At 46.0% G+C, this 25,778-nt stretch overlaps 2 protein-coding genes across 6 annotated transcripts in view; both read left to right on the top strand.

Annotated features, from left to right (window-relative positions):
* Positions 1 to 7,154, top strand: part of DSTYK (dual serine/threonine and tyrosine protein kinase) — a 403,908-nt gene extending 396,754 nt beyond the window's left edge. For all 5 annotated transcript variants that reach the window (XM_063955101.1, XM_063955098.1, XM_063955100.1 and 2 more), the window contains 2 exons: positions 527 to 661; positions 1,862 to 7,154. In XM_063955101.1, coding sequence (XP_063811171.1) covers positions 527 to 661; positions 1,862 to 2,043 — 317 coding nt within the window. In that variant the 3' untranslated portion in view covers positions 2,044 to 7,154. The remainder of the gene's footprint in view (positions 1 to 526; positions 662 to 1,861) is intronic.
* Positions 7,155 to 8,615: 1,461 nt separating this feature from the next.
* RBBP5 (RB binding protein 5, histone lysine methyltransferase complex subunit) overlaps positions 8,616 to 25,778 on the top strand; it is a 508,962-nt gene continuing 491,799 nt past the window's right edge. The window contains exon 1 of the mRNA XM_063955094.1: positions 8,616 to 8,650. Within this exon, the coding sequence (XP_063811164.1) occupies positions 8,644 to 8,650 (7 nt within the window). The 5' untranslated portion in view covers positions 8,616 to 8,643. The remainder of the gene's footprint in view (positions 8,651 to 25,778) is intronic.

The following is a 25,778-nucleotide window of genomic DNA, read 5'->3' as shown; positions in this document are numbered from 1 at the left end:
ATGTTTTCCAGGTCTCCTCACAGACTCACAAGTGAAATAATTATCTCCACCTGTGTATCTTTCAAAATGTCATTGAATGGCTACACCTGTGCACCTGTCAGGTGACCTGAAAAACGTGAATTGTTTGGAGACCGGGGATCAAGTTTAAGAAACACTTACCTCCTGTAACATTCAGTTTCCACCACTGCCCTAACTGTGTGGCGTTTGTATGTTTTCCCCATTCTTGCAATGGTTTCTTCCAGGTACTCCTGGTTTTCTCCCATATTACAAAAATATACTGGTAGGTTAACTGGCTCCCGACGAACAAAAAAAAATGAACCCTAGTATGTGTTTAGGACAGACTAGATGGGCCAAATGGTTCTTATCTGCTGTCCGATTCTTTGCGTGGAATTCAAATGTTTGAAAAGTCCGTTGGGTGTCTGTTTTCTATTAGATAGGAAAAAACAGACACCCAACTGACTTTTCAAACAATTGAATACCCCCCTTTGTTTCTATACTGTATGTTTTTGTTCTCTCTCTCCTTCAGGAAAATACGATAATTCTGTTGATGTTTATGCATTTGGCATCCTGTTTTGGTATATATGCTCGGGATCAATCAAACTTCCGGAAGCTTTTGAGAGATGCTCAAGCAAAGACCATTTATGGAACAACGTAAGAAAAGGTAAGGGGTCAACTGCAGGAGATAACCCCGATACCTGCGATTAGCGCTCAACACAAATTGGGGGGGGGGGGGGGTCGGTAGAAGTAGAAAACATCCCACAAATCGCAACAACCTATACATGGAGGAAACCCTCCAATCCATAATCACTTTACCTCAAATACTGGATTCTAATGTTTAGACCATGTCTAGGTCGACCCCATATGATTGACATGCATTAGGTCGACACTGACAAAAGGGGAACATGCTCAAATAACAGAACATAAAGCGCTTAGTGGTCACGTATGAAATGAGTAGGTCTCTGCAATCCACATATTAAATGATTAGAGAATTTAATACAACAACAAAAAAAATTAAAAGAACAAAATACTACACATTTAAAATGTAACTGAAGATGCAATAAAATTGCTGCTTGAAGTCCTGCTCCCAAATGGAAATGTTAATCTGAATCAGATAGAGTTCAAATGACCTGTTCCTTTTAAATAGTCCCTTTTGATCCCATATGGACCTATATAGTAGTAAGCAACCGTGAATAATTACCACTGATGTATTCAAGGTGTTTTAAGCGGTTCAGCGTCCCGCAGAATGGCAGTCCCTTGATATAGATTGTAGAAAAGTTGCCATGATTTCGTGGAGATCCCTCCAGCACGGTCCAAAGGGTGATGAAATGTGGGGACTTGGTCCAGGTCTTTGTTTCTTCTAACTGTAGATCCAAGGGAGCAGAAGCACAGAGGATTAAACAGCAGCCTTCACAGGGCAGAGCATATTTTTTTTTTGGCGAAAATGCGTCTTAGATGCAATTACAAACAGAATATAGGCATGCTGCATATCATTTTAATCAGCAGAATCTGCTCATTTGTCCTTTTGCGTTACATTGCTTCTAAGACACATTTTTTGCGGAAAAAATACCAGCACTACAGAGTCCCGCCACGTCATGGCGCAACTTGAAAGGCTGTTTAGCGTGACTGCAGCAAGGATTTAAGTGTACACATCTGTAGCTCCTGACAACATGATGTCTCAGTAGTTTCCCAAAGGAGAGGATAAATATTGTCTCAATAAGTTCTATATATGAGTAGCATATTTTAAAATGTCAACAGCTCACACAGGGTATCTGAGCCTTGAGTGGAGCTTGAGGCTGATTTAAAGTGGAATTCTAAAATTACAAACCCTTTAATTTGTTTATAACTCATTCTTCCTGTGCAGGTGTGCGTCCAGAAAGGCTGCCTATCTTTGATGAGGAGTCCTGGAAGCTGATGGAAGCATGCTGGAATGGGGACCCCTCTCAACGGCCGCTCCTGGGAATTGTGCAACCCATGTTGCATGGCATAATGGACAGACTTTGCCACCGTCAAGAATCTAACAAAACTCTAGAAGATTCCACATGAATGCTTAAGTTCAGTAAAACTTCTGGCTCTATTACCCTAGAAACAGACTGTTTATCCTCCCTTACAGGAAAGGGTGAAAACTTCTACAGGCCAGCTTTCCTAGCTCTGTGCATGCTGACCTGCAATAGAAAGGAGACTTGTGGCAACTGAAGATAAGCTATTCAATTTGCATGGTTCTTGTTACCATCTTCCATGCTCACTCCAACAACAGTGTGGGGGTTAAGGTAGATTTGCACAGCTCTGTGTGCCACAAGATAAAAGTACCCATGCATTTTTTTATGATTTGTGCATTCACAAGGCTCCAAATGGTGTGAGAAACCAGCTCTTATGCATATTAATCTAATGGAAGCTTGTGCAAACAGTATAAATCCTGTATATATATATATGGGTTTGCTTTCTTGACCAGCATCAATTTTACATTTCCAAGGCCCAATCCTTGCAAAAAATAATGCAATTGGATTGTACTGGGCATGTCAACAACTCTATAAAATATATATATATATATATATATATATATATATATATATATATATATATATAAAATAAAAAAAAATTTTTTAAATTATCCTATCCCCTTCCCAAACCTACTTTTCTCCCTTAAGATTTTTCATAATAACGTTTCATAAAACTTCTCCTCTATGGACCAGAAATCTATTTATCCTGCTTTGCTTTTCATACCAATGCTCTTCCTCCCCAAAATGGTTTAGGTTTGTTTACCATCCTTTATACCAGTAGTACACTAATATGTGCAATGAGTTGCAACCTGTCTTGAATGTTAATTCCTAATGCTTGTAGATCTATTCAGCTCTTCTGTTTCTTTTTGTTGTTGCTTGCTTACTCTTTGAGTTAAAGATGTTGCAAATTTTAAATGCACTCTTTTAATGTTTACTTGTATATATTTTCTGTCCATTTTAATTTTGTTTAATGTTGACTCCACTCTAGTAGTATTAAGGTTATATTAAGCATAGGATCCACTACTTAAACATCCTGTAACTACATGCCTTGTTACATTAACCTAAACACCTGATGTATAATGAATCCACTATTCCCACATTCAATGCTATGCTTTGTGTAACCTCAAATAGTGACATTGTGCTGAGCATCTTGGGTTAAAGCTAAAGGTTGCGCTTGTGATATGCATTTGTTCAAGTAGTAAAATGCTACTAAAAAAGGATTTGGTGGTAATATTATGTACTGTTACCATTACATTTTAGTTTGTATAGTCTAAGAACACAAAGAACTAAGTGTGTAAACAAAAAAAAGTATAATTAATAAATAAATTTAAGGTTCCAAGTAGTTTTCTATACCATCGCTGAAAAAAAAGTTTTTTTTTTTGTAGAATTTTTTTTTTTACACCTTCAATTTATTAGTCAACTATTTTATTGAACACGAAGATAATAAAAGGTGCTTTTGTTATTAATCCAGTGTGTTGAGTTTCACGTGTAATAATCAGCAATTGGGAGATGAGTGCTGCATTGAAGAGAAATGAACAATTGCTCTGTACTGTGAACTGCCGGCTTCACTCATTTTTTAGGAAACCTATGAACGCATGGCTGAAGTGGACAGCAGCTTGTTGGGCAGATGAGCATTATGAATCCCCAGAAAATGCCTTGATTCTGAAAGTATTTCCGTTACGGTCCCTTTCTATAAACTTGTTTTACTACATAAGAACACAATTTAAATATTTACTTACAAACTGAGTCATATGTCCTAGTTATTCAAGCATTCATGTATAAAGACTTAAGTATCTTGGCAGAGGCTTTATGTAATATGCTGTTAGTAGTCCCTCTGGTCAGCAGACTGTTCAGAGGTCTGTAGAAGAGTATGAGTGCTATGGTAAGCACTCCTATCTAGTGTTATCATTTAGCAATAACCAACCTTTGTTAAATATCTTCTCTAGCAAATGTATAGAACCCAAAGCAATACTACAATTTTAAACATACATACTTTATGGCATTTGCTGGATCTCTGATGTCATTGTAATTTCAAAAGGCTTTTTAGCTATCCCACTGGGCCTCTCAAGTTATTTATGCCAATCTTGTGTGAACTCCCATTCATGGGAATGTGACGTTCACCGTTCACTGTGTTTTGGCAACTACTTGCACTTGGCCTCTTGAAGCCAGGAAAGTGGTCACGGTAGAGTATTGCGGGACTGTTACAGGTGCCTGCTATCATGTGCTTATAAAGCATGTACAGTGTGAACACCGATTTAAGATGCTTTTGCAGTTTAATTGACTAATAAACTTAAAATGCATCTTTTACAACAGGGTAGCGTTGTGAACGCTAGTAGCGTCCATAATTCATGCAGAAGCTTCCTTCTTTCTACTATGTATGCCAAATATTTCTAAGTATGGTTTAAATGATACAGCACGGAAACTTTGTGGTCTGGAAAATGTTGACAGGGACAGAACTTATATATAGGAACAATATTTGTAATTTACATAATGTTTGTTAAAATTATGCTTTCTTATACTGGAATAACTTTAGTCTTCTGTTTTGTGTTCCTTTATAAATTCTACTGCAAATAGTGAGTGGCTTTACTCTGCTAAAGGCAAACACTGTTTAATTTAAGAGTTAAATGGTGTCAGTCTAAAATAATTACCAGTAATGTAAGTGTCCATACCCTTGGAAGGGTTAAAATATTGGACAAACTATATATAACATGTATTTATAGTTGCCCCTTTCCTACTGCTTATTGAAACTGTATTATAGCATATGTAATGGGCCCTACACACTGGCCGACATCCCTGCACGATATGAACGATCTCGTTCATTAATGAGCGAGATAACGTTCATATCGTGCAGTGTGGAGGCACCAGCGATGAACGATGCGCGGCCCCGCGCCCGTTCATCGCTGGTGCCCTGTCGGCTGTGCATGCAGGCTAATATGGACAAGATCGTCCATATTTGCCTGCACGTCGACGGGGGGAGTGAAGAAACTTCTCTCCCCCCGTCACTGCCTCCCCGCCGCCGGGTCACCTGTCTGCCGTATCGGTGGTCAGGCAGCTCGGCGGCACATTGCCGAGTCTGTAGGGCCAATAACACTGGGTGCTATCAGAGTTACCACTATGTATATCGCAAGGTATCAACTATTTACTCCCAATAAACATGCCTTAAGTTAGACCTGTTTTAGTATCCGTGTTTACATATAAACTTTTGTTAAATGTGGTGTATGAATGAACATATTCTAACTGGGGTATTCAATTGTTTGAAAAGTCAGTTGGGTGTCTGTTTTTTCCTATCTAATAGACCGGAAAAAACACACCCAACCAACTTTTCAAACATTTGAATTCCCCCCTAAATGTGCACTCCTAACTGGTAAACCTAATATAATAAAGTAAAGTACCACAGGCATGCACATTTTGTGGCATCTGTGGCTTTAAGCAGTTCGTTCTGCAAGAATAGCATTAAGAAGCGTACTGTAGAAGGTATTGCAATTCCAGGTAGGATTTGGTAGAAAACATCAGTGAATTGTAATGTGATGCAGGCTTAATTTTGTATACCAGTGTTGTGTTTTTACAGCTCATAAGTATGCAGGGTTCCAGGTGACCCTGCTTCCAGGATAAGGCCCTGTGTACTGAACCATCATATTCTATTCTACCGTATACAAGCCTATTGACAGGCTACATTCAATCAGCAACTACTATAAATGTTTCCATGTCTTTAATTATAAGTAAATAAATGACAGCATCTTAACTCTAAGTACAAATATCCTATGTCTTCTGTGTTTTTGAAAATTTCGGCCCAGCTTTAGAAATGCAGTAAAAGATCACATGGTACTTATAGCAGGTGTATTATGTGTTTTTTGTTAATACTGTATGAGCTCCTACACATTTTTTTTCTCATACAGGTACTCTTTCTAGTCTGGCTTACAAACTCTCCTAATTACTGGTCTGATTATAGAAATATTGTACTTAGAGGGGTAGAGATTTCGCTGCTCTATCACAAGTGTTAATTTTTCTCCCCTACCCCTTAATTCCAAAAATGTTTACATGTGTGTTTTGCACTTTGAGAGAATCGGGATCTATGGCTGCATTCCCTTTTTTTTTGTTTGTATATATAATTTTCAATACATACAATATCGCACTTATGCAGTGATCCCTCACTCCACCCTGTTACACCCATAATGAATAATGAGGATATATTAACTTGTTTTGAAAGTGTAACTTGGGCTATCCAAAATATAAAAAATGTTGAAGACTTTTCAGAATTGCAATTACGGTCAGAATTAATGTTTAACTTTTAAAATAAAGGTGTAATGTTAAATGTAGCGTTAACAACTAGACTGTTTTTAAAGTTTAAAATTACTGTAGTCATGAAAAACATACTTTTGTGGCTCATGTATTTTAATGTAGGGAAAATGGTCTAAATAAAAATGTGGACCCTGCCACCCATGCATTTCTTCCTTAAGTACTTGGTTCACTTTTGTGGCGCATGTACAGAGTTGGTCATCCTACAGACTGCAAGCCCACACTCTGGCGTTAAATAATACCTGTTGTACTCTGAATTTCTGTGCTTCTGCCCCTCTCATCAAGAACACTAAATATCCTTATTCTGACTGTAATTGTGTATTTTATAATACAGGTTGAGTATCCCATATCCAAATACTCCGAAATACGGAATATTCCGAAATACAGACTTTTTTGAGTGAGAGCGAGATAGTGAAACCTTTGTTTTTTGTTGGCTCAATGTACACAAACTTTGTTTAATACACAAAGTTATTAAAAATATTGTATTAAATGACCTTCAGGCTGTGTGTATATGAAACATAAATGAATTGTGTGAATGTACACACACTTTGTTTAATGCACAAAATTATAAAAAATATTGGCTAAAATGACCTTCAGGCTGTGTGTATAAGGTGTATATGAAACATAAATGCATTCTGTGCTTAGACTTGGGTCCCATCGTCTTGATATCTCATTATGGTATGCGATTATTCCAAAATACGGAAAAATCCGATATCCAAAATACTTCTGGTCCCAAGCATTTTGGATAAGGGATACTCAACCTGTACTCTGCCATTAGTTCAGATTTTTAAAAAAATACTATGTAAAATATTTAGACTTCACACTGTATTGTACAATTTATCATTAAACTCCTTAACTTGATGAGTGCTTGTGTGGTGTTTTTTTTTTCTCTCTGAGTCTAACCTCAGTCAATCAATGGAACCCTTCACCTGGCAGGGTTAGGCTAACCGTTATATGGAAGAAACATCTGCTTGGAAGCAACATTTTTGATGAGCCCTGGGTTAATAATTTGTAGATGTTCTTTATTGATGCAATGTGAATCAATGCAGAAAGTAATCGGACTACAGATTTCCATTATTTATTGGGGTTGCATAGTTTAGCGATTATTTTATCTGAGCTATAAAAGCATGTACGATTACCGGGACATCGCTTCATATCAGACTGTCGAGGCTAAGCTCTTTTATTCAGTGTTTTAGTGAAAGACTTGATTCCTAGATTCCTGCTACCATAGAGAGGTTCAAAGATCCTTACACCGGGTAATCCATAGGCTACAATGGCTAACTTGTCCAAGCTACAAATAGCGAAGCTGTTTGAAGCTTGCTAAATTGGGCCTGTCTGCAGTTACAACTGAAAACAAAAGGCGACTAGCATCAATTTGTCTTGATCAGAGATCTTCTGCGTTCAGTCTTTGTTGTACAGGCTACTTTAAAATGTGGAAAATGCAGTGGGTTTTTTTTTTGTGGGGGGTGGGTTAGGTTCAAAGTAAGGCCCCTTTTTGAGCGTTAAACATAAATGTATAAAGCAGGCAGGTGCGTGAATCTAATTTAATCCTCTCAGTATTTAACAAACAGCTGTAAACTAAGATTATTGCTGTTTGTCACTTGCTTATGCCGTCAATACATGGCGAGCGCACTACGGTAATGGGGACCTAGCGCTGCCTTTCCGACTTCAGTGAAGTCTTCCAATCATTGCTGAGTGACAGTGTAATGCGTGGACTGGCCGTTGTGCAAATGCATGACTCCTCAGTCTGTCACTGGCAGCAGCAGACTGACAGCAACTACAATGAAGATGCCACTGTGGAGGTAAAGTAATGTTAAATACCACTGGCATATTTATTTGTATCACTGCGTTGCTAAACAAAATATGTTGCTAGTATTTAGACATTATTAAATTACCAAACTGGTCAAGTACCAATTACAGCACATAAATGAAAGTAATGGCTATCAGGTCAGAGTGCATTGCAATAAGTCTTTATATTAACATGTTTAGGTGAAAAACAATGCTCAAACCTCATTTTAATGTGTGCCTCATGGCTATAATGACACACGCTGAAGTGCTTTTGTTATGCAGTACATGTGAATCTAGTAAGTACTGTGCGCACAGGAGGAGGAGTAACGCTGTAGCAGCTGCAACAGCTTCTCTAGGTGTCAGACGTGCGCCTGTAACTGTGAGCACACCCCCACTTACAGCAATTGATAGCCTCTCCCGCGCTTGGTATAAGTGAACCCCCTCACGAAGTGCTACTTGGTATAGTCCTCTGCAGCCGCCTGCGTCCCTGTAGCCGGTGCGGAGCGCTAGTGCAGCTGCTGGCGTCACGGCGATCGCGGGTTCCAGCTACTACACCGCGACTATGTGGAGTAAGAAAGATCATACTGAGAAATCTTGACCCTTAGAACCTCGGCAAGGTTACATTCAACGTTGCTGGTGTACTGTTGCTTACACTTGTATTATTATAGTTTTACAGGTTTCGTCGGGTTATAGACGTTGCTTTTAGTGTGTGTGTACTGTGATCTGTCCAGAGCACCCGTCTGCAGCAGTAGCAGCTCCATACACAGTATTGTACATTAAATGTCTCTATATGGAAATGGTGAGACTACTGTAGGGGGGGGAGGGGGGAGCTGTGAGGTCTAGAGTAGTCCATCAGGAATACTCGCATGATAGGGGGAAAGTTCTTCAATGACATAAACAAATATGTAACTGGAAGAGGAAATACTAGGAATAGGCAATCCAGCTTCTGATAACTTTTGGGAATATTTACACAATTATCTCAGCCTTTATTTGCCTAATGAAAATAATCTATTAACAGGCCTATATATTTTTTTTTTTTTGTACTATGACACTGAAAATTGACTTCTTTGTGCCTCATGTTGGAGTAATTTGGAATGTTATTAATAATTGGGTACACTACATACCACGGGCTCTGATAGAAGCCTGTCCCAACGAACAGTAATTGGGGGGTGTCAGACGTTAAAGCATTTCTAGGCTTGTCCCAATGGCCAGTATATGTGTAATGTATCCTTTAGGATAATTCCATATAAACACTAAAGTGCTGCTCAGGTGTATAAACTGTGACACTTCGCACATTTCTCTGACGTCCTAAGTGGATGCTGGGACTCCGTAAGGACCATGGGGAATAGCGGCTCCGCAGGAGACTGGGCACAACTAAAAGAAAGCTTTTGGTCTAACTGGTGTGCACTGGCTCCTCCCTCTATGACCCTCCTCCAGACTTCAGTTAGAATCTTGTGCCCGGCTGAGCTGGATGCACACTAGGGGCTCTCCTGAGCTCCTAGAAAAGAAAGTATATTTTAGGTTTTTTATTTTCAGTGAGATCTGCTGGCAACAGACTCACTGCTACGAGGGACTAAGGGGAGAAGAAGCGAACCTACCTGCTTGCAGCTAGCTGGGCTTCTTAGGCTACTGGACACCATTAGCTCCAGAGGGATCGAACACAGGGCCCGACCTCGATCGTCCGGTCCCGGAGCCGCGCCGCCGTCCCCCTTACAGAGCCAGAAGCATGAAGATGGTCCTGAAAATCGGCGGCAGAAGACTTCGGTCTTCAACAAGGTAGCGCACAGCACTGCAGCTGTGCGCCATTGCTCCTCATGCACACCTCACACTCCGGTCACTGATGGGTGCAGGGCGCTGGGGGGGGGCGCCCTGAGCAGCAATATTAATACCTTGGCTGGCAAATAATCACAATATATAGTCCCAGAGGCTATATATGTGAAAAATACCCCTGCCAGAATCCATAAAAAAGCGGGAGAAAGTCCGCCAAAAAAAGGGCAGGGCTATCTCCCTCAGCACACTGGCGCCATTTTTCCCTCACAGCTCCGCTGGAAGGATCGCTCCCAGGCTCTCCCCTGCAGTTTCAAGCTACAAAGGGTAAAAAAGAGAGGGGGGGCACTAAATTTAGACGCAGCAATATATATATTTAAGCAGCTATAAGGGAAAATCACTCAGTTATAGTGTTCATCCCTGTGTTATATAGCGCTCTGGTGTGTGCTGGCATACTCTCTCTCTATCTCCCCAAAGGGCTTTGTGGGGTCCTGTCCTCTGTCAGAGCATTCCCTGTGTGTGTGCGGTGTGTCGGTACGGCTGTGTCGACATGTTTGATGAGGAGGCTTATGTGGAGGCGGAGCAGATGCCGATAAATGTGATGTCACCCCCTGCGGGGCAGACACCTGAGTGGATGGTTATGTGGAAGGAATTACGTGACAGTGTCGACTCCTTACATAAAAGGTTTGACGACTTACCAAATATGGGACAGCCGGCTTCTCAGCCTGTGCCTGCCCAGGCGTCTCAAAAGCCATCAGGGGCTCTAAAACGCCCGCTACCTCAGTTGGCAGACACAGATGTCGACACGGATACTGACTCCAGTGTCGACGACGATGAGACTAATGTAACTTCCAATAGGGCCACACGTTACATGATTGAGGCTATGAAAAATGTGTTGCACATTTCTGATGTTACCCCAGGTACCACAAAAAGGGTATTATGTTTGGAGAGAAAAAACTACCAGTAGTTTTTACTCCATCTGAGGAATTAAATGAAGTGAGTGAAGAAGCGTGGGCTTCCCCCGATAAGAAACTGGTCATTTCTAAAAGGTTACTAATGACGTACCCTTTCCCGCCAGAGGATAGGTCACGTTGGGAAACATCCTCTAGGGTGGATAAAGAGCTCACACGCTTGTCAAAGAAGGTGGCACTACCGTCTCCGGATACGGCCGCCCTAAAGGAGCCTGCTGATAGAAAGCAGGAGGCTATCCTGAAGTCTGTATATACACACACAGGTATTATACTGAGACCAGCTATTGCTTCAGCATGGACGTGCAGTGCTGCAGCTGCGTGGTCAGATTCCCTGTCGGAAAATATTGATACCCTAGACAGGGACACTATATTGCTAACCGTAGAGCATATTAAAGACGCAGTCTTATACATGAGAGATGCACAGAGGGATATTTGCCGGCTGGCATCTAAAATAAGTGCAATGTCCATTTCTGCCAGGAGAGGGTTATGGACTCGGCATTGGACAGGTGATGCAGATTCTAAAAGGCACATGGAAGTTTTGCCTTATAAGGGTGAGGAGTTGTTCGGAGATGGTCTCTCGGACCTCGTTTCCACAGCAACAGCTGGGAAGTCAGCATTTTTACCCCATGTTCCCTCACAGCCAAAGAAAGCACCGTATTATCAGGTACAGTCCTTTCGGCCCAATAAGGGCAAGCGGGTTAAAGGCGCTTCCTTTCTGCCCAGAGGCAGAGGTAGAGGGAAAAAGCTGCAGCATACAGCCAGTTCCCAGGAGCAAAAGTCCTCCCCCGCTTCCTCCAAGTCCACCGCATGACGCTTGGGCTCCACGGGCGGAGCCAGGTATGGTGGGGGCCCGTCTCAAAAACTTCAGCAATCAGTGGGCTCGCTCACGGTTGGATCCCTGGATCCTTCAAGTAGTATCTCAGGGGTACAAGCTGGAATTCGAGACGTCTCCCCCCCGCCGTTTCCTCCAATCTGCCTTGTCAACAACTCCGTCAGGCAGGGAGGCAGTGCTAGAGGCAATTCACAAGCTGTATTCCCAGCAGGTGATCGTCAAGGTGCCCCTACTTCAACAAGGACGGGGTTACTATTCCACAATGTTTGTGGTACCGAAACCGGACGGTTCGGTGAGACCCATTTTAAATTTGAAATCCTTGAACACATATATAAAAAAATTCAAGTTCAAGATGGAATCGCTCAGGGCGGTTATTGCAAGCCTGGACAAGGGGGATTACATGGTATCACTGGACATCAAGGATGCTTACCTGCATGTCCCCATTTACCATCCTCACCAGGAGTACCTCAGATTTGTGGTACAGGATTGTCATTACCAATTCCAGACGTTGCCGTTTGGTCTATCCACGACTCCGAGGGTATTTACCAAGGTAATGGCCGAAATGATGATACTCCTTCGAAAGAAGGGAGTTTTAATTATCCCGTACTTGGACGATCTCCTCATAAAGGCGAGGTCCAGGGAGCAGTTGTTGGTAGCACTATCTCGGGAGGTGCTACAACAGCACGGCTGGATTCTAAATATTCCAAAGTCAAAGCTGGTCCCTACGACACGTCTACTGTTCCTGGGGATGGTTCTGGACACTGAACAGAAAAAAAGTGTTTCTCCCGGAGGAGAAGGCCAAGGAGCTGTCATCTCTAGTCAGAGGCCTCCTAAAACCAAAACAGGTGTCGGTGCATCACTGCACGCGAATCCTGGGAAAAATGGTAGCTTCCTACGAAGCAATTCCATTCGGCAGGTTCCATGCAAGAACCTTTCAGTGGGACCTGTTGGACAAGTGGTCCGGATCGCATCTTCAGATGCATCGGCTGATAACCCTGTCTCCAAGGACCAGGGTGTCTCTGCTGTGGTGGCTGCAAAGTGCTCATCTTCAAGAGGGCTGCAGATTCGGCATACAGGACTGGGTCCTGGTGACCACGGATGCCAGCCTTCGAGGCTGGGGGGCAGTCACACAGGGAAGAAACTTTCAAGGACTATGGTCAAGTCAGGAGACTTCCCTACACAGAAATATTCTGGAACTGAGGGCCATTTTCAATGCCCTAAGTCAGGCAAAACCCCTGCTTCAAAACCAGCCGGTACTGATCCAGTCAGACAACATCACGGCAGTCGCCCATGTAAACCGACAGGGCGGCACAAGAAGCAGGACGGCGATGGCAGAAGCCACAAGGATTCTCCGATGGGCGGAAAATCACGTGTTAGCACTGTCAGCAGTGTTCATTCCGGGAGTGGACAACTGGGAAGCAGACTTCCTCAGCAGGCACGACCTCCACCCGGGAGAGTGGGGACTTCATCCAGAAGTCTTCCTATTGATTGTAACCCGTTGGGAAAGGCCACAGGTGGACATGATGGCGGCCCGCCTAAACAAAAAGCTAGAAAGATATTGCGCCAGGTCAAGAGACCCTCAGGCGATAGCTGTGGACGCTCTAGTGACACCGTGGGTGTACCGTTCGGTTTATGTGTTCCCTCCTCTTCCTCTCATACCAAAGGTACTGAGGATAATAAGGAGAAGAGGAGTAAGAACTATACTCATTGTTCCGGATTGGCCAAGAAGAGCTTGGTACCCGGAACTTCAAGAAATTATCTCAGAGGACCCATGGCCTCTGCCGCTCAGAAAGGACCTGCTGCAGCAGGGGCCCTGTCTGTTCCAAGACTTACCGCGGCTGCGTTTGACGGCATGGCGGTTGAACACCGGATCCTGAAGGAAAAGGGCATTCCGGAGGAAGTCATTCCTACGCTGATTAAAGCTAGGAAAGAAGTGACCGCAAACCATTATCACCACATTTGGCGAAAATATGTTGCGTGGTGTGAGGCCAGGAAGGCCCCAACGGAAGAATTTCAGCTGGGCCGTTTTCTGCACTTCCTACAGTCAGGACCGACTATGGGCCTAAAATTGGGTTCCATTAAGGTCCAGATTTCGGCTCTATCGATTTTCTTCCAGAGAGAACTGCCTTCACTACCTGAAGTTCAGACTTTTGTTAAGGGAGTGCTGCATATTCAGCCCCCTTTTGTGCCTCCAGTGGCACCTTGGGATCTCAACGTGGTGTTGGATTTCCTAAAGTCACATTGGTTTGAGCCACTTAAAACCGTGGAATTGAAATATCTCACGTGGAAAGTGGTCATGTTGTTGGCCTCGGTTTCGGCCAGGCGTGTATCAGAATTGGCGGCTTTGTCATGTAAAAGCCCTTATCTGATTTTCCATATGGATAGGGCAGAATTGAGGACTCGTCCCCAGTTTCTCCCTAAGGTGGTATCAGCCTTTAATCTGAACCAACCTATCGTGGTGCCTGCGGCTACTAAAGACTTGGAGGCTTCCAAGTTGTTGGACGTAGTCAGGGCCCTGAAAATTTATGTTTCCAGGACAGCTGGAGTCATAAAGACTGACTCGCTATTTATCCTGCATGCGCCCAACAAGTTGGGTGCACCTGCTTCAAAGCAGACTATTGCTCGCTGGATCTGTAGTACGATGCAGCTTGCACATTCTGCGGCTGGACTGCCGCATCCTAAATCAGTGAAAGCCCATTCCACGAGGAAGGTGGGCTCTTCTTGGGCGGCTGCCCGAGGGGTCTCGGCTCTACAACTTTGCCGAGCAGCTACTTGGTCGGGGTCAAACACATTTGCTAAATTCTACAAGTTTGACACCCTGGCTGAGGAGGACCTAGAGTTTGGCCATTCGGTGCTGCAGAGTCATCCGCACTCTCCCGCCCGTTTGGAGGCTTTGGTATAATCCCCATGGTCCTTACGGAGTCCCAGCATCCACTTAGGACGTCGGAGAAAGTAAGATTTTACTCACCGGTAAATCTATTTCTCGTAGTCCGTAGTGGATGCTGGGCGCCCATCCCAAGTGCGGATTGTCTGCAATACTTGTATATAGTTATTGTTTAACTAAAGGGTTATTGTTGAGCCATCTGTTGAGAGGCTCAGTTATTGTCATACTGTTAACTGGGTATTGTATCACGAGTTATACGGTGTGATTGGTGTGGCTGGTATGAGTCTTACCCGGGATTCAAAATCCTTCCTTATTGTGTCAGCTCTTCCGGGCACAGTATCCTAACTGAAGTCTGGAGGAGGGTCATAGAGGGAGGAGCCAGTGCACACCAGTTAGACCAAAAGCTTTCTTTTAGTTGTGCCCAGTCTCCTGCGGAGCCGCTATTCCCCATGGTCCTTACGGAGTCCCAGCATCCACTACGGACTACGAGAAATAGATTTACCGGTGAGTAAAATCTTATTTCTCTGACGTCCTAGTGGATGCTGGGGACTCCGTCAGGACCATGGGGATTAGCGGCTCCGCAGGAGACAGGGCACAAAAATAAAGCTTTAGGATCAGGTGGTGTGCACTGGCTCCTCCCCCTATGACCCTCCTCCAAGCCTCAGTTAGGTTTTTGTGCCCGTCCGAGCAGGGTGCAATCTAGGTGGCTCTCCTAAAGAGCTGCTTAGAAAAAGTTTTTAGGTTTTTTATTTTACAGTGAGTCCTGCTGGCAACAGGCTCACTGCAACGAGGGACTTAGGGGAGAAGAAGTGCACTCACCTGCGTGCAGGATGGATTGGCTTCTTAGGCTACTGGACACCATTAGCTCCAGAGGGATCGAACACAGGCCCAGCCATGGAGTCCGGTCCCGGAGCCGCGACGCCGACCCCCTTGCAGATGCCGAAAAGTGAAGAGGTCCAGAAACCGGCGGCAGAAGACTTTTCAGTCTTCATGAGGTAGCGCACAGCACTGCAGCTGTGCGCCATTGTTGTCACACACTTCACACCAGCGGTCACTGAGGGTGCAGGGCGCAGTGGGGGGCGCCCTGGGCAGCAATGAAATACCTATACTGGCTAAAAGATACATCACATATAGCCCCTGGGGCTATATGGATGTATTTAACCCCTGCCAGGTCTCAGAAAAACGGGAGAAGAAGCCCGCCGAAAAGGGGGCGGAGCCTATTCTCCTCAGCACACAGCGCCATTTTCCCTCACAGAAATGCTGGTGGGAAGGCTCCCAGGCTCTCCCCTGCACTGCACTACAGAAACAGGGTTAAAACAGAGAGGGGGGGCACTTATTTGGCGATATGATTATATATATTAAGATGCTATAAGGGAAAAACACTTATATAAAGGTTGTCCCTGTATAATTATAGCGTTTTGGTGTGTGCTGGCAAACTCTCCCTCTGTCTCTCCAAAGGGCTAGTGGGGTCCTGTCCTCTATCAGAGCATTCCCTGTGTGTGTGCTGTGTGTCGGTACGTGTGTGTCGACATGTATGAGGACGATGTTGGTGAGGAGGCGGAGCAATTGCCTGTAATGGTGATGTCACTCTCTAGGGAGTCGACACCGGAATGGATGGCTTATTTAAGGAATTACGTGATAATGTCAACACGCTGCAAGGTCAGTTGACGACATGAGACGGCCGGCAAACCAATTAGTACCTGTCCAGGCGTCTCAAACACCGTCAGGGGCGTTAAAACGTCTTTTTACCTCAGTCAGTCGACACAGACACGGACACTGACTCCAGTGTCGACGGTGAAGAAACAAACGTATTTTTCTTTTAGGGCCACACGTTACTTGTTAAGGGCAATGAAGGAGGTGTTACATATTTCTGATACTACAAGTACCACAAAAAAGGGTATTTGTGGAGTGTGAAAAAACTACCTGTAGTTTTTCCTGAATCAGATAAATTAAATGAAGTGTGTGATGATGCGTGGGTTTCCCCCGATAGAAAATTATTGGCGGTATACCCTTTCCCGCCAGAAGTTAGGGCGCGTTGGGAAACACCCCTTAGGGTGGATAAGGCGCTCACACGCTTATCAAAACAAGTGGCGGTACCGTCTCCAGATAGGGCCGCCCTCAAGGAGCCAGCTGATAGGAGGCTGGAAAATATCCTAAAAAGTATATACACACATACTGGTGTTATACTGCGACCAGCGATCGCCTCAGCCTGGATGTGCAGCGCTGGGGTGGCTTGGTCGGATTCCCTGACTGAAAATATTGATACCCTTGACAGGGACAGTATTTACTGACTATAGAGCATTTAAAGGATGCATTTCTATATATGCGAGATGCACAGAGGGATATTTGCACTCTGGCATCAAGAGTAAGTGCGATGTCCATATCTGCCAGAAGTTGTTTATGGACACGACAGTGGTCAGGTGATGCAGATTCCAAACGGCACATGGAAGTATTGCCGTATAAAGGAGAAAAAGACAACGTCTTTTCAGCCTCAGTCCTTTCGTCCCCATAAGGGCAAGCGGTCAAAAGGCCAGTCATATCTGCCATGGGATAGAGGAAAGGGAAGAAGACTGCAGCAGGCAGCCCATTCCCAGGAAGAGAAGCCCTCCACCGCTTCTGCCAAGTCCTCAGCATGACGCTGGGGCCGTACAAGCGGACTCAGGTGCGGTGGGGGGTCGTCTCAAGAGTTTCAGCACGCAGTGGGCTCACTCGCAAGTGGACCCCTGGATCCTACAAGTAGTATCCCAGGGGTACAGATTGGAAGTTCGAGACGTCTCCCCCTCGCAGGTTCCTGAAGTCTGCTTTACCAACGTCTCCCTCCGACAAGGAGGCAGTAGTGGAAACAATTCACAAGCTGTATTCCCAGCAGGTGATAATCAAAGTACCCCTCCTACAACAAGGAAAGGGGTATTATTCCACACTATATTGTGGTACTGAAGCCAGACGGCTCGGTGAGACCTATTCTAAATCTGAAATATTTGAACACTTACATAAAAAGGTTCAAATCAAGATGGAGTCACTCAGAGCAGTGATAGCGAACCAGGAAAAAGGGGACTATATGGTGTCCCGGGACAGATGCTTACCTCCATGTCCCAATTTGCCCTTCTCACCAAGGGTACCTCAGGTTCGTGGTACAGAACTGTCACTATCAGTTTCAGACGCTGCCGGTTGGATTGTCCACGGCACCCCGGGTCCTTACCAAGGTAATGGCCGAAATGATGATTCTTCTTCAAAGAAAATGGACGATCTCCTGATAAGGGCAAGGTCCAGAGAACAGTTGGAGGTCGGAGTAGCACTATCTCAAGTAGTTCTACGACAGCACGGGTGGATTCTAAATATTCCAAAACAGCAGCTGTTTCCGACGACACGTCTGCTGTTCCTAGGGATGATTCTGGACACAGTCCAGAAAATGGTGTTTCTCCCGGAGAAGAAAGCCAGGGAGTTATCCGAGCTAGTCAGGAACCTCCTAAAACCAGGAAAAGTGTCAGTGCATCATTGCACAAGGGTCCTGGGAAAAATGGTGGCTTCTTACGAAGCGATTCCATTCGGCAGATTTTACGCAAGAACTTTTCAGTGGGATCTGCTGGACAAATGGTCCGGATCGCATCTGCAGATGCATCAGCGGATAACCTTATCGCCACGGACAAGGGTGTCTCTTCTGTGGTGGTTGCAGAGTGCTCATCTGTTAGAGGGCCGCAGATTCGGCATACAGGACTGGGTCCTGGTGACCACGGATGCCAGTCTGAGAGGCTGGGGAGCGGTCACACAGGGAAGAAACTTCCAGGGAGTATGGTCAAGCCTGGAGATGTCTCTTCACATAAATATACTGGAGCTAAGAGCGATTTACAATGCTCTAAGCCTGGCAAAACCCCTGCTTCAGGGTCAGCCGGTGTTGATCCAGTCGGACAACATCACGGCAGTCGCCCACGTAAACAGACAAGGCGGCACAAGAAGCAGGAGAGCAATGGCAGAAGCTGCAAGGATTCTTCGCTGGGCGGAAGATCATGTGATAGCACTGTCAGCAGTGTTCATTCCGGGAGTGGACAACTGGGAAGCAGACTTCCTCAGCAGACACGATCTACACCCGGGAGAGTGGGGACTTCATCCAGAAGTCTTCCACATGATTGTGAACCGTTGGGAAAAACCAAAGGTGGATATGATGGCGTCTCGCCTCAACAAAAAACTGGACAGGTATTGCGCCAGGTCAAGAGACCCTCAGGCAATAGCTGTGGACGCTCTGGTAACACAGTGGGTGTTCCAGTCAGTGTATGTGTTTCCTCCTCTGCCTCTCATACCAAAAGTACTGAGAATTATACGGCAAAGGGGAGTAAGAACGATACTCGTGGCTCCGGATTGGCCAAGAAGAACTTGGTACCAGGAACTTCAGGAGATGCTCACGGAAGATCCGTGGCCTCTACCTCTAAGACGGGACCTGCTTCAGCAGGGACCGTGTCTATTCCAAGACTTACCGCGGCTGCGTTTGACGGCATGGCGGTTGAACGCCGAATTCTAAGGGAAAAAGGCATTCCGGAAGAGGTCATTCCTACACTGGTAAAAGCCAGGAAGGAGGTGACTGCACAACATTATCACCGCATTTGGAGAAAATATGTTGCGTGGTGTGAGGCCAGGAAGGCCCCCACGGAGAAATTTCAATTGGGTCGATTCCTACATTTCCTGCAAACAGGATTGTCTATGGGCCTCAAATTGGGGTCCATTAAGGTTCAAATTTCGGCCCTGTCGATTTTCTTCCAGAAAGAATTGGCTTCAGTTCCTGAAGTCCAGACTTTTGTAAAAGGAGTACTACATATACAGCCCCGGTTGTGCCCCCAGTGGCTCCGTGGGACCTTAATGTAGTTTTGGATTTTCTCAAATCCCATTGGTTTGAGCCACTCAAATCGGTGGATTTGAAATATCTTACATGGAAAGTAACCATGCTACTGGCCCTGGCTTCAGCCAGGAGAGTGTCAGAAGTGGCGGCTTTATCGTATAAAAGCCCATATCTGATTTTCCATTCGGACAGGGCAGAACTGCGGAAGCGTCCTCAGTTTCTGCCTAAGGTGGTGTCAGCGTTTCACCTGAACCAGCCTATTGTGGTGCCTGCGGCTACTAGCGATTTGGAGGATTCCAAGTTGCTGGACGTTGTCAGGGCATTGAAAATATATATTTCAAGGACGGCTGGAGTCAGAAAATCGCTGTTTATACAGTATGCACCCAACAAGCTGGGTGCTCCTGCTTCTAAGCAGACGATTGCTCGTTGGATTTGTAGCACAATTCAACTTGCACATTCTGTGGCAGGCCTGCCACAGCCTAAATCTGTCAAGGCCCATTCCACAAGGAAGGTGGGCTCATCCTGGGCGGCTGCCCGATGGGTCTCGGCATTACAACTCTGCCGAGCAGCTACGTGGTCGGGGGAGAACACGTTTGTAAAATTCTACAAATTTGATACCCTGGCTAAAGAGGACCTGGAGTTCTCTCATTCGGTGCTGCAGAGTCATCCGCACTCTCCCGCCCGTTTGGGAGCTTTGGTATAATCCCCATGGTCCTGACGGAGTCCCCAGCATCCACTAGGACGTCAGAGAAATAAGATTTTACTCACCGGTAAATCTATTTCTCGTAGTCCGTAGTGGATGCTGGGCGCCCATCCCAAGTGCGGATTGTCTGCAATACTTGTACATAGTTATTGTTACAAAAAAATCGGGTTGTTATTGTTGTGAGCCGTCTGTTCAGAGGCTCCTACGTTTGTCATACTGTTAACTGGGTTCAGATCACAAGTTGTACGGTGTGATTGGTGTGGCTGGTATGAGTCTTACCCGGGATTCAAAATCCTTCCTTATTATGTACGCTCGTCTGGGCACAGTATCCTAACTGAGGCTTGGAGGAGGGTCATAGGGGGAGGAGCCAGTGCACACCACCTGATCCTAAAGCTTTATTTTTGTGCCCTGTCTCCTGCGGAGCCGCTAATCCCCATGGTCCTGACGGAGTCCCCAGCATCCACTACGGACTACGAGAAATAGATTTATCGGTAAGTAAAATCTTATTTTTCTCTTCTCCACCTCAGGAGGCGGCAAGCATAAATGTTGGTACCAATGGCACTCACGCCTGAACGGTGCAATAATTGAATTGCTCCATCTGGCACCCATAGCACAGCCATCGTCAAAACAATTGATTTGCCACCCATAGGGTTAGCCAGTGGGGCCTAGACATAAAAAGTTAAGCTTTTTTCTCTTGTGTCCTAGGGGATACTGGTAATCTATTTAATACCATGTGGTATAGACGGGTCCACTAGGAGCCATGGGCACTGTAGAAGTTTGATTTGGTGTTCTGGCTCCTCCCTCTATGCCCCTCCTACTAGACTCAGTTTAGAAAATGTGCCCGGAGGAGCCGGTCACATCTCTGGAAACTCCTGAAGAGTTTTCTGCATTTATTTTATAAGTTTGTTATTTTACGGCAGAACTTCCTGGCACCAGCCTGCCTGTTTCGTGGGACTTGGGGGCAGAGGGGGGGGGACGGGGACGGACGGACGACTGCCCAACCTCTCTCAGGGTTAATGGTCCCATTCCCCGGTAACAGGATGCTAGCTCCTGAGGGAACTATTCGCAAGCCACACCATGGTGAGTGTACATTCCCGCAGCACGCTGCCACCCCTACCGGAGCCAGAAGACTGAAGAGTGGCGAATACTAAGCCGACGTCCCAGTTAGCGGGTTGACGGCCATTATGGCGGCATGAGGGTACGGTGATGCACGGCTAATAAACGGGGCGGACTGCGTCTCCTGACTGTGTAAATTGCAGTGTACACACTACCCAGACTGGCATCAAAGCCAGAAAAGGAGTCTGTCTCCATTTTATGCACATAGACACATACAGCCAGTATAAAGAAGAGTGGGAAGACCGCACACATTTGAAGGGGCGGGACTTCACTATGAGCGGATCCAGAGGCTCACAAGTGCCATTTTCCCTACTGCAGCTGACACAGACGCTGACTAACAGGGACGCGCAGCTCCTTTGAAAGCCTCCAGATTACTTCAGCGGTATCAGGGTGTCATAGCAGGGGGGTAACTATTTAGTAGTGTACGAAGTCCCTAATCTAGGTACATTGGGGGAGATGTACTAAGCCTGAAAAGTGATAAATATCACTGTGATAAAGCACCAGCCAATCTGCTAATAACTGCCATGTCACAGGCTGTGTTTGAAAAATGACAGTTAGGAGCCGATTGGCTGGTGCTTTATCACAGTGATATTTATCACTTTTCAAGCTTAGTACATCTGGCCCTTAGTCTGAGACCCGGCTAAGCTTGGCATTAGCGATAAGGGCGCCGTGTGCTCGTTCCATATTCTCGCTGTGTCTCCCTGGGCAGTGTTCCTGTTCTCCAGGGGGTTCACTAGCGTGTACTCAGTGTAGTATCCCTTCCCAGGCTAGTGGGGCAGAACCAGCATGGCTAGACTCCATTAGGGGAATGATATCCACCATTTCTACTAAGTTATCTCGGAATGAGAAAGAGACTCAATACTTAAGACAATCTATGACTGAGTTAAGACTCAAACCAGCGTCTCAGTCCCCTGCCATTTGTTCGCAAAAACGTTCTTTGGCCCATATCCTGCACTCAGACTCTGATGATGAGGAGTCAGGAATGGAGGAGGGTGAGGTGGACTCAGGCAGTGGAGGGTACTCTGTCGCAGGGAATAGAGGCTCTCATAGATGCCATCAGAGAAGTTCTGAAAATCCCTGATAAGGTGACAGAGGAGAGTGTAGAATCTCATTTTCTCTTACGTCCTAGAGGATGCTGGGGACTCCAAAAGGACCATGGGGAATAGACGGGATCCGCAGGAGACATGGGCACACTTATACTATAAGACTTTGAATGGGTGTGAACTGGCTCCTCCCTCTATGCCCCTCCTCCAGACCTCAGATTCTGTGCCCAGAGAGACTGGACACACACTAGGGGAGCTCTCCTGAGTTTCTCTGAAAAGACTTTGTTAGGTTTTTTATTTTCAGGGAGACCTGCTGGCTACAGGCTCCCTGCTTCGTGGGACTGAGGTGGAGAGAAGTCAGACCTACTTCTTCTGAGTTAAGGGCTCTGCTTCTTAGGCTACTGGACACCATTATTTCCAGAGGGTTCGATCACTTAGTGCGCCTAGCTGCTTGTTCCAGGAGCCGCGCCGTCCACCCCCCTCACAGAAGCCAGGTCAAAGAAGCCGGGTGAGTATAGAGAAGATCAGAAGATTACAGTGACGGCAGAAGACTTCAGTAACGAGGTACCGCGCAGCGCGCCATGCTCCCACACACACTTCCAACGGCACTTGCAGGGTGCAGGGCGCAGGGGGGGTGCCCTGGGCAGCATGTTACCGGAGGTTAACTGGCAAAAGCATATATATTATAAGTGGCCAGGCACTAGATTATGACCCCCGCCAGTATAAATATTACGTTTTTGAGCGGGACTACAGCGCGCCAGTGAGGGGGCGTGGCTTAGCCCTCACAGCTTACCAGCGCCATTTTCTCTTCACTGGCGTGGCCCGTACCTCCACTCTCCTGAAAAAGTAACAGGGAGCAAAATGGAGGGGGGGGGGGGGCCACAGAAATTTGGTGCTATTAACCCTGTTTATGAACAGCGCAGACATCTGAGATTTGATTTCAGTACTGAAATAGGCGCTGGGGTGTGAGCTGCTAAACTCCCTCTGTGTTTCTCTAACAAGCTACCCTGTGGGTCTGTCCCCTATAGCCAGTGTGTTTGTGCGTGTCGGTATGTGTGTGTCGACATGTCTGAGGTTGGGTGCTCCTCCCCAGAGGAAGTTACTGGGGGCGCGGATAAGGAGTTGGGAGTGACTCTGTCGGCACCGCCGACTGCTGATTGGGTGAATGTGTTGAGTACATTGAATGCAAATGTGGCATTGTTGACTAAAAGACTGGATAAATCCAATTCTCAGACACAAGCGTGGAGAAAATCCATGGAGGACGCTTTGTCGCAGGTACAGGCTCCCTCAGGGTCACAAAAGCGTTCATTTACCCAGATGGTGGATACGGATACCGACACGGACTCTGATTCCAGTGTCGACTATAGTGAGGCCAGTTTACATCCAAAATTGCTGAAGAGTATTCAGTACATGATTGTGACAATTAAAGATGTTTTACATATTTCTGAAGTGCCTGCTGTTCCAGATACAAGGGTTTGTTTGTATAAGGGAAAGAAACCTGAGGTGACGTTTCCCCCCTCTCATGAACTGAATGCTCTTTGTGAAAAAGCTTGGGAATCTCCTGATAAAAGATGGCAGATTCCCAAAAAAATTCTAATGGCTTATCCTTTCCCCTCTGATGATAGGGAGAAGTGGGAGTTGTCTCCCAATGTGGACAAGGCTCTATCACGGCTGTCCAAGAAGGTGGCGCTTCCGTCTCCCGACACGGCTGCCCTTAAGGACCCTGCGGATTGTAAGCAGGAAACGACCTTAAAGTCCATTTATGTCACCACGGGTGCACTCCTCAGACCTGCCGTGGCGTCTGCATGGGTGAGTAGTGCTATTGGTAAGTGGGCTGATTATTTGGCATCTGACATGGATTCCCTGGATAGAGATAACATTCTTTTGACTCTCGGTTATATCAGGGACGCTGCAGCTTACCTAAAGGATGCGGCGAGGGATATTGGCCTCTTGGGATCAAGGGCTAATGCCATGGCAGTCTCGGCCAGGAGAGCGCTGTGGATTCATCAATGGAATGCTGATGCCGACTCTAAGAAGGCTATGGAAGCTCTCCCACGTAGTGTCTTGTTTGGTGACGGCCTCGCTGACCTGGTGTCTACGGCTACAGCGGGTAAGTCATCCTTTCTTCCTTATGTTCCTGCACAACAGAAAAAGACACCCCATTATCAGATGCAGTCCTTTCGGCCTAATAAATACAAAAAAGGAAGAGGGTCGTCCTTCCTTGCCTCTAAAGGTAGAGGAAGGGGAAAAAGGTCGCCTGCAGTGCCAGGCTCCCAGGGCCAGAAGTCCTCGCCGGCTTCTGCTAAGTCCATCACATGACGCTGGGGCTCCCCTACGGGAGTCCGTACTGGTGGGGGCGCTTCTCCGACTCTTCTGTCAGGTCTGGTTTCACTCTGGCCTAGATCCTTGGGTGTTAGACATAGTGTCCCAAGGGTACAAACTGGAGTTTCAGGAGGTGCCCCCCCCCCCCACCGATTTTTCAGATCAGCCTTGCCAGTTTCTATCCCAGAAAGAGAAGTAGTGAGTGCTGCGATACAAAAGCTGTGTCAACAGAGTGTCATTGTCACGGTACCCCCGTCTCAACGGGGAGAAGGGTTTTATTCAAGCCTCTTTGTCGTACCAAAGCCGGACGGCTCAGTCAGACCGATCGTGAACCTAAAATCACTCAATCTGTATTTGAAAACTTTCAAGTTCAAGATGGAATATATTCGGGCAGTGATCTCCAGTCTAGAAGGGGGGGATTTTATGGCGTCGGTCGACATAAAAGATGCCTACTTACATGTCCCAATATATCCTCCACATCAAGCTTTCCTGAGGTTTGCGGTGCAGGATTGTCATTACTAATTTCAGACGTTGCCGTTTGGTCTTTCCATGGCCCCGAGGGTCTTCACCAAAGTAATGGTGGAAATTATGGTACTACTACGCAAGCAGGGTGTCACAATTATCCCGTACTTGGACGATCTCCTGATAAAGGCGAGATCAAGGGAGCAGTTGCTAAGAAACGTGGCACTCTCCCTGACGATTCTGCAACAACATGGTTGGATTCTAAATTTGCCAAAATCGCAGTTGATTCCGACAACTCTGCTGTCTTTCTTGGGCATGATTCTGGACACGGAACTGCAGAAAGTATTTCTCCCAGCGGAAGAGGCTCTGGAAATCCAGACTATGGTCAAGGAGATTCTGAAACCAGCAAGGGTTTCGATTCATCAATGCACTCAAGTGCTGGGCAAGATGGTGGCAGCTTACGGAGCCATTCCGTTTGGCAGGTTTCATGCCCGGATATTTCAGTGGAACCTGTTGGACAAGTGGTCCGGGACTCACCTGCACATGCACCGGAAAATAAGTCTATCTTCCAGGACCAGAATATCTCTCTCCTGTGGTGGCTTCAAAGTTCTCACCTCCTAGAGGGACGCAGGTTCGGAATCCAGGATTGGGTCCTGCTGACCACGGATGCAAGTCTCCGAGGCTGGGGAGCAGCCACACAAGGAAGAAGTTTCCAGGGAAAATGGTCAAGCCATGGAGCTTGTCTACACATAAACGTCCTGGAATTAAG

Source organism: Pseudophryne corroboree, chromosome 2 (genome assembly GCF_028390025.1).
Source record: "Pseudophryne corroboree isolate aPseCor3 chromosome 2, aPseCor3.hap2, whole genome shotgun sequence".
Taxonomy (NCBI): domain Eukaryota; kingdom Metazoa; phylum Chordata; class Amphibia; order Anura; family Myobatrachidae; genus Pseudophryne; species Pseudophryne corroboree.
This window is presented reverse-complemented; position numbering and strand designations above follow the sequence as displayed.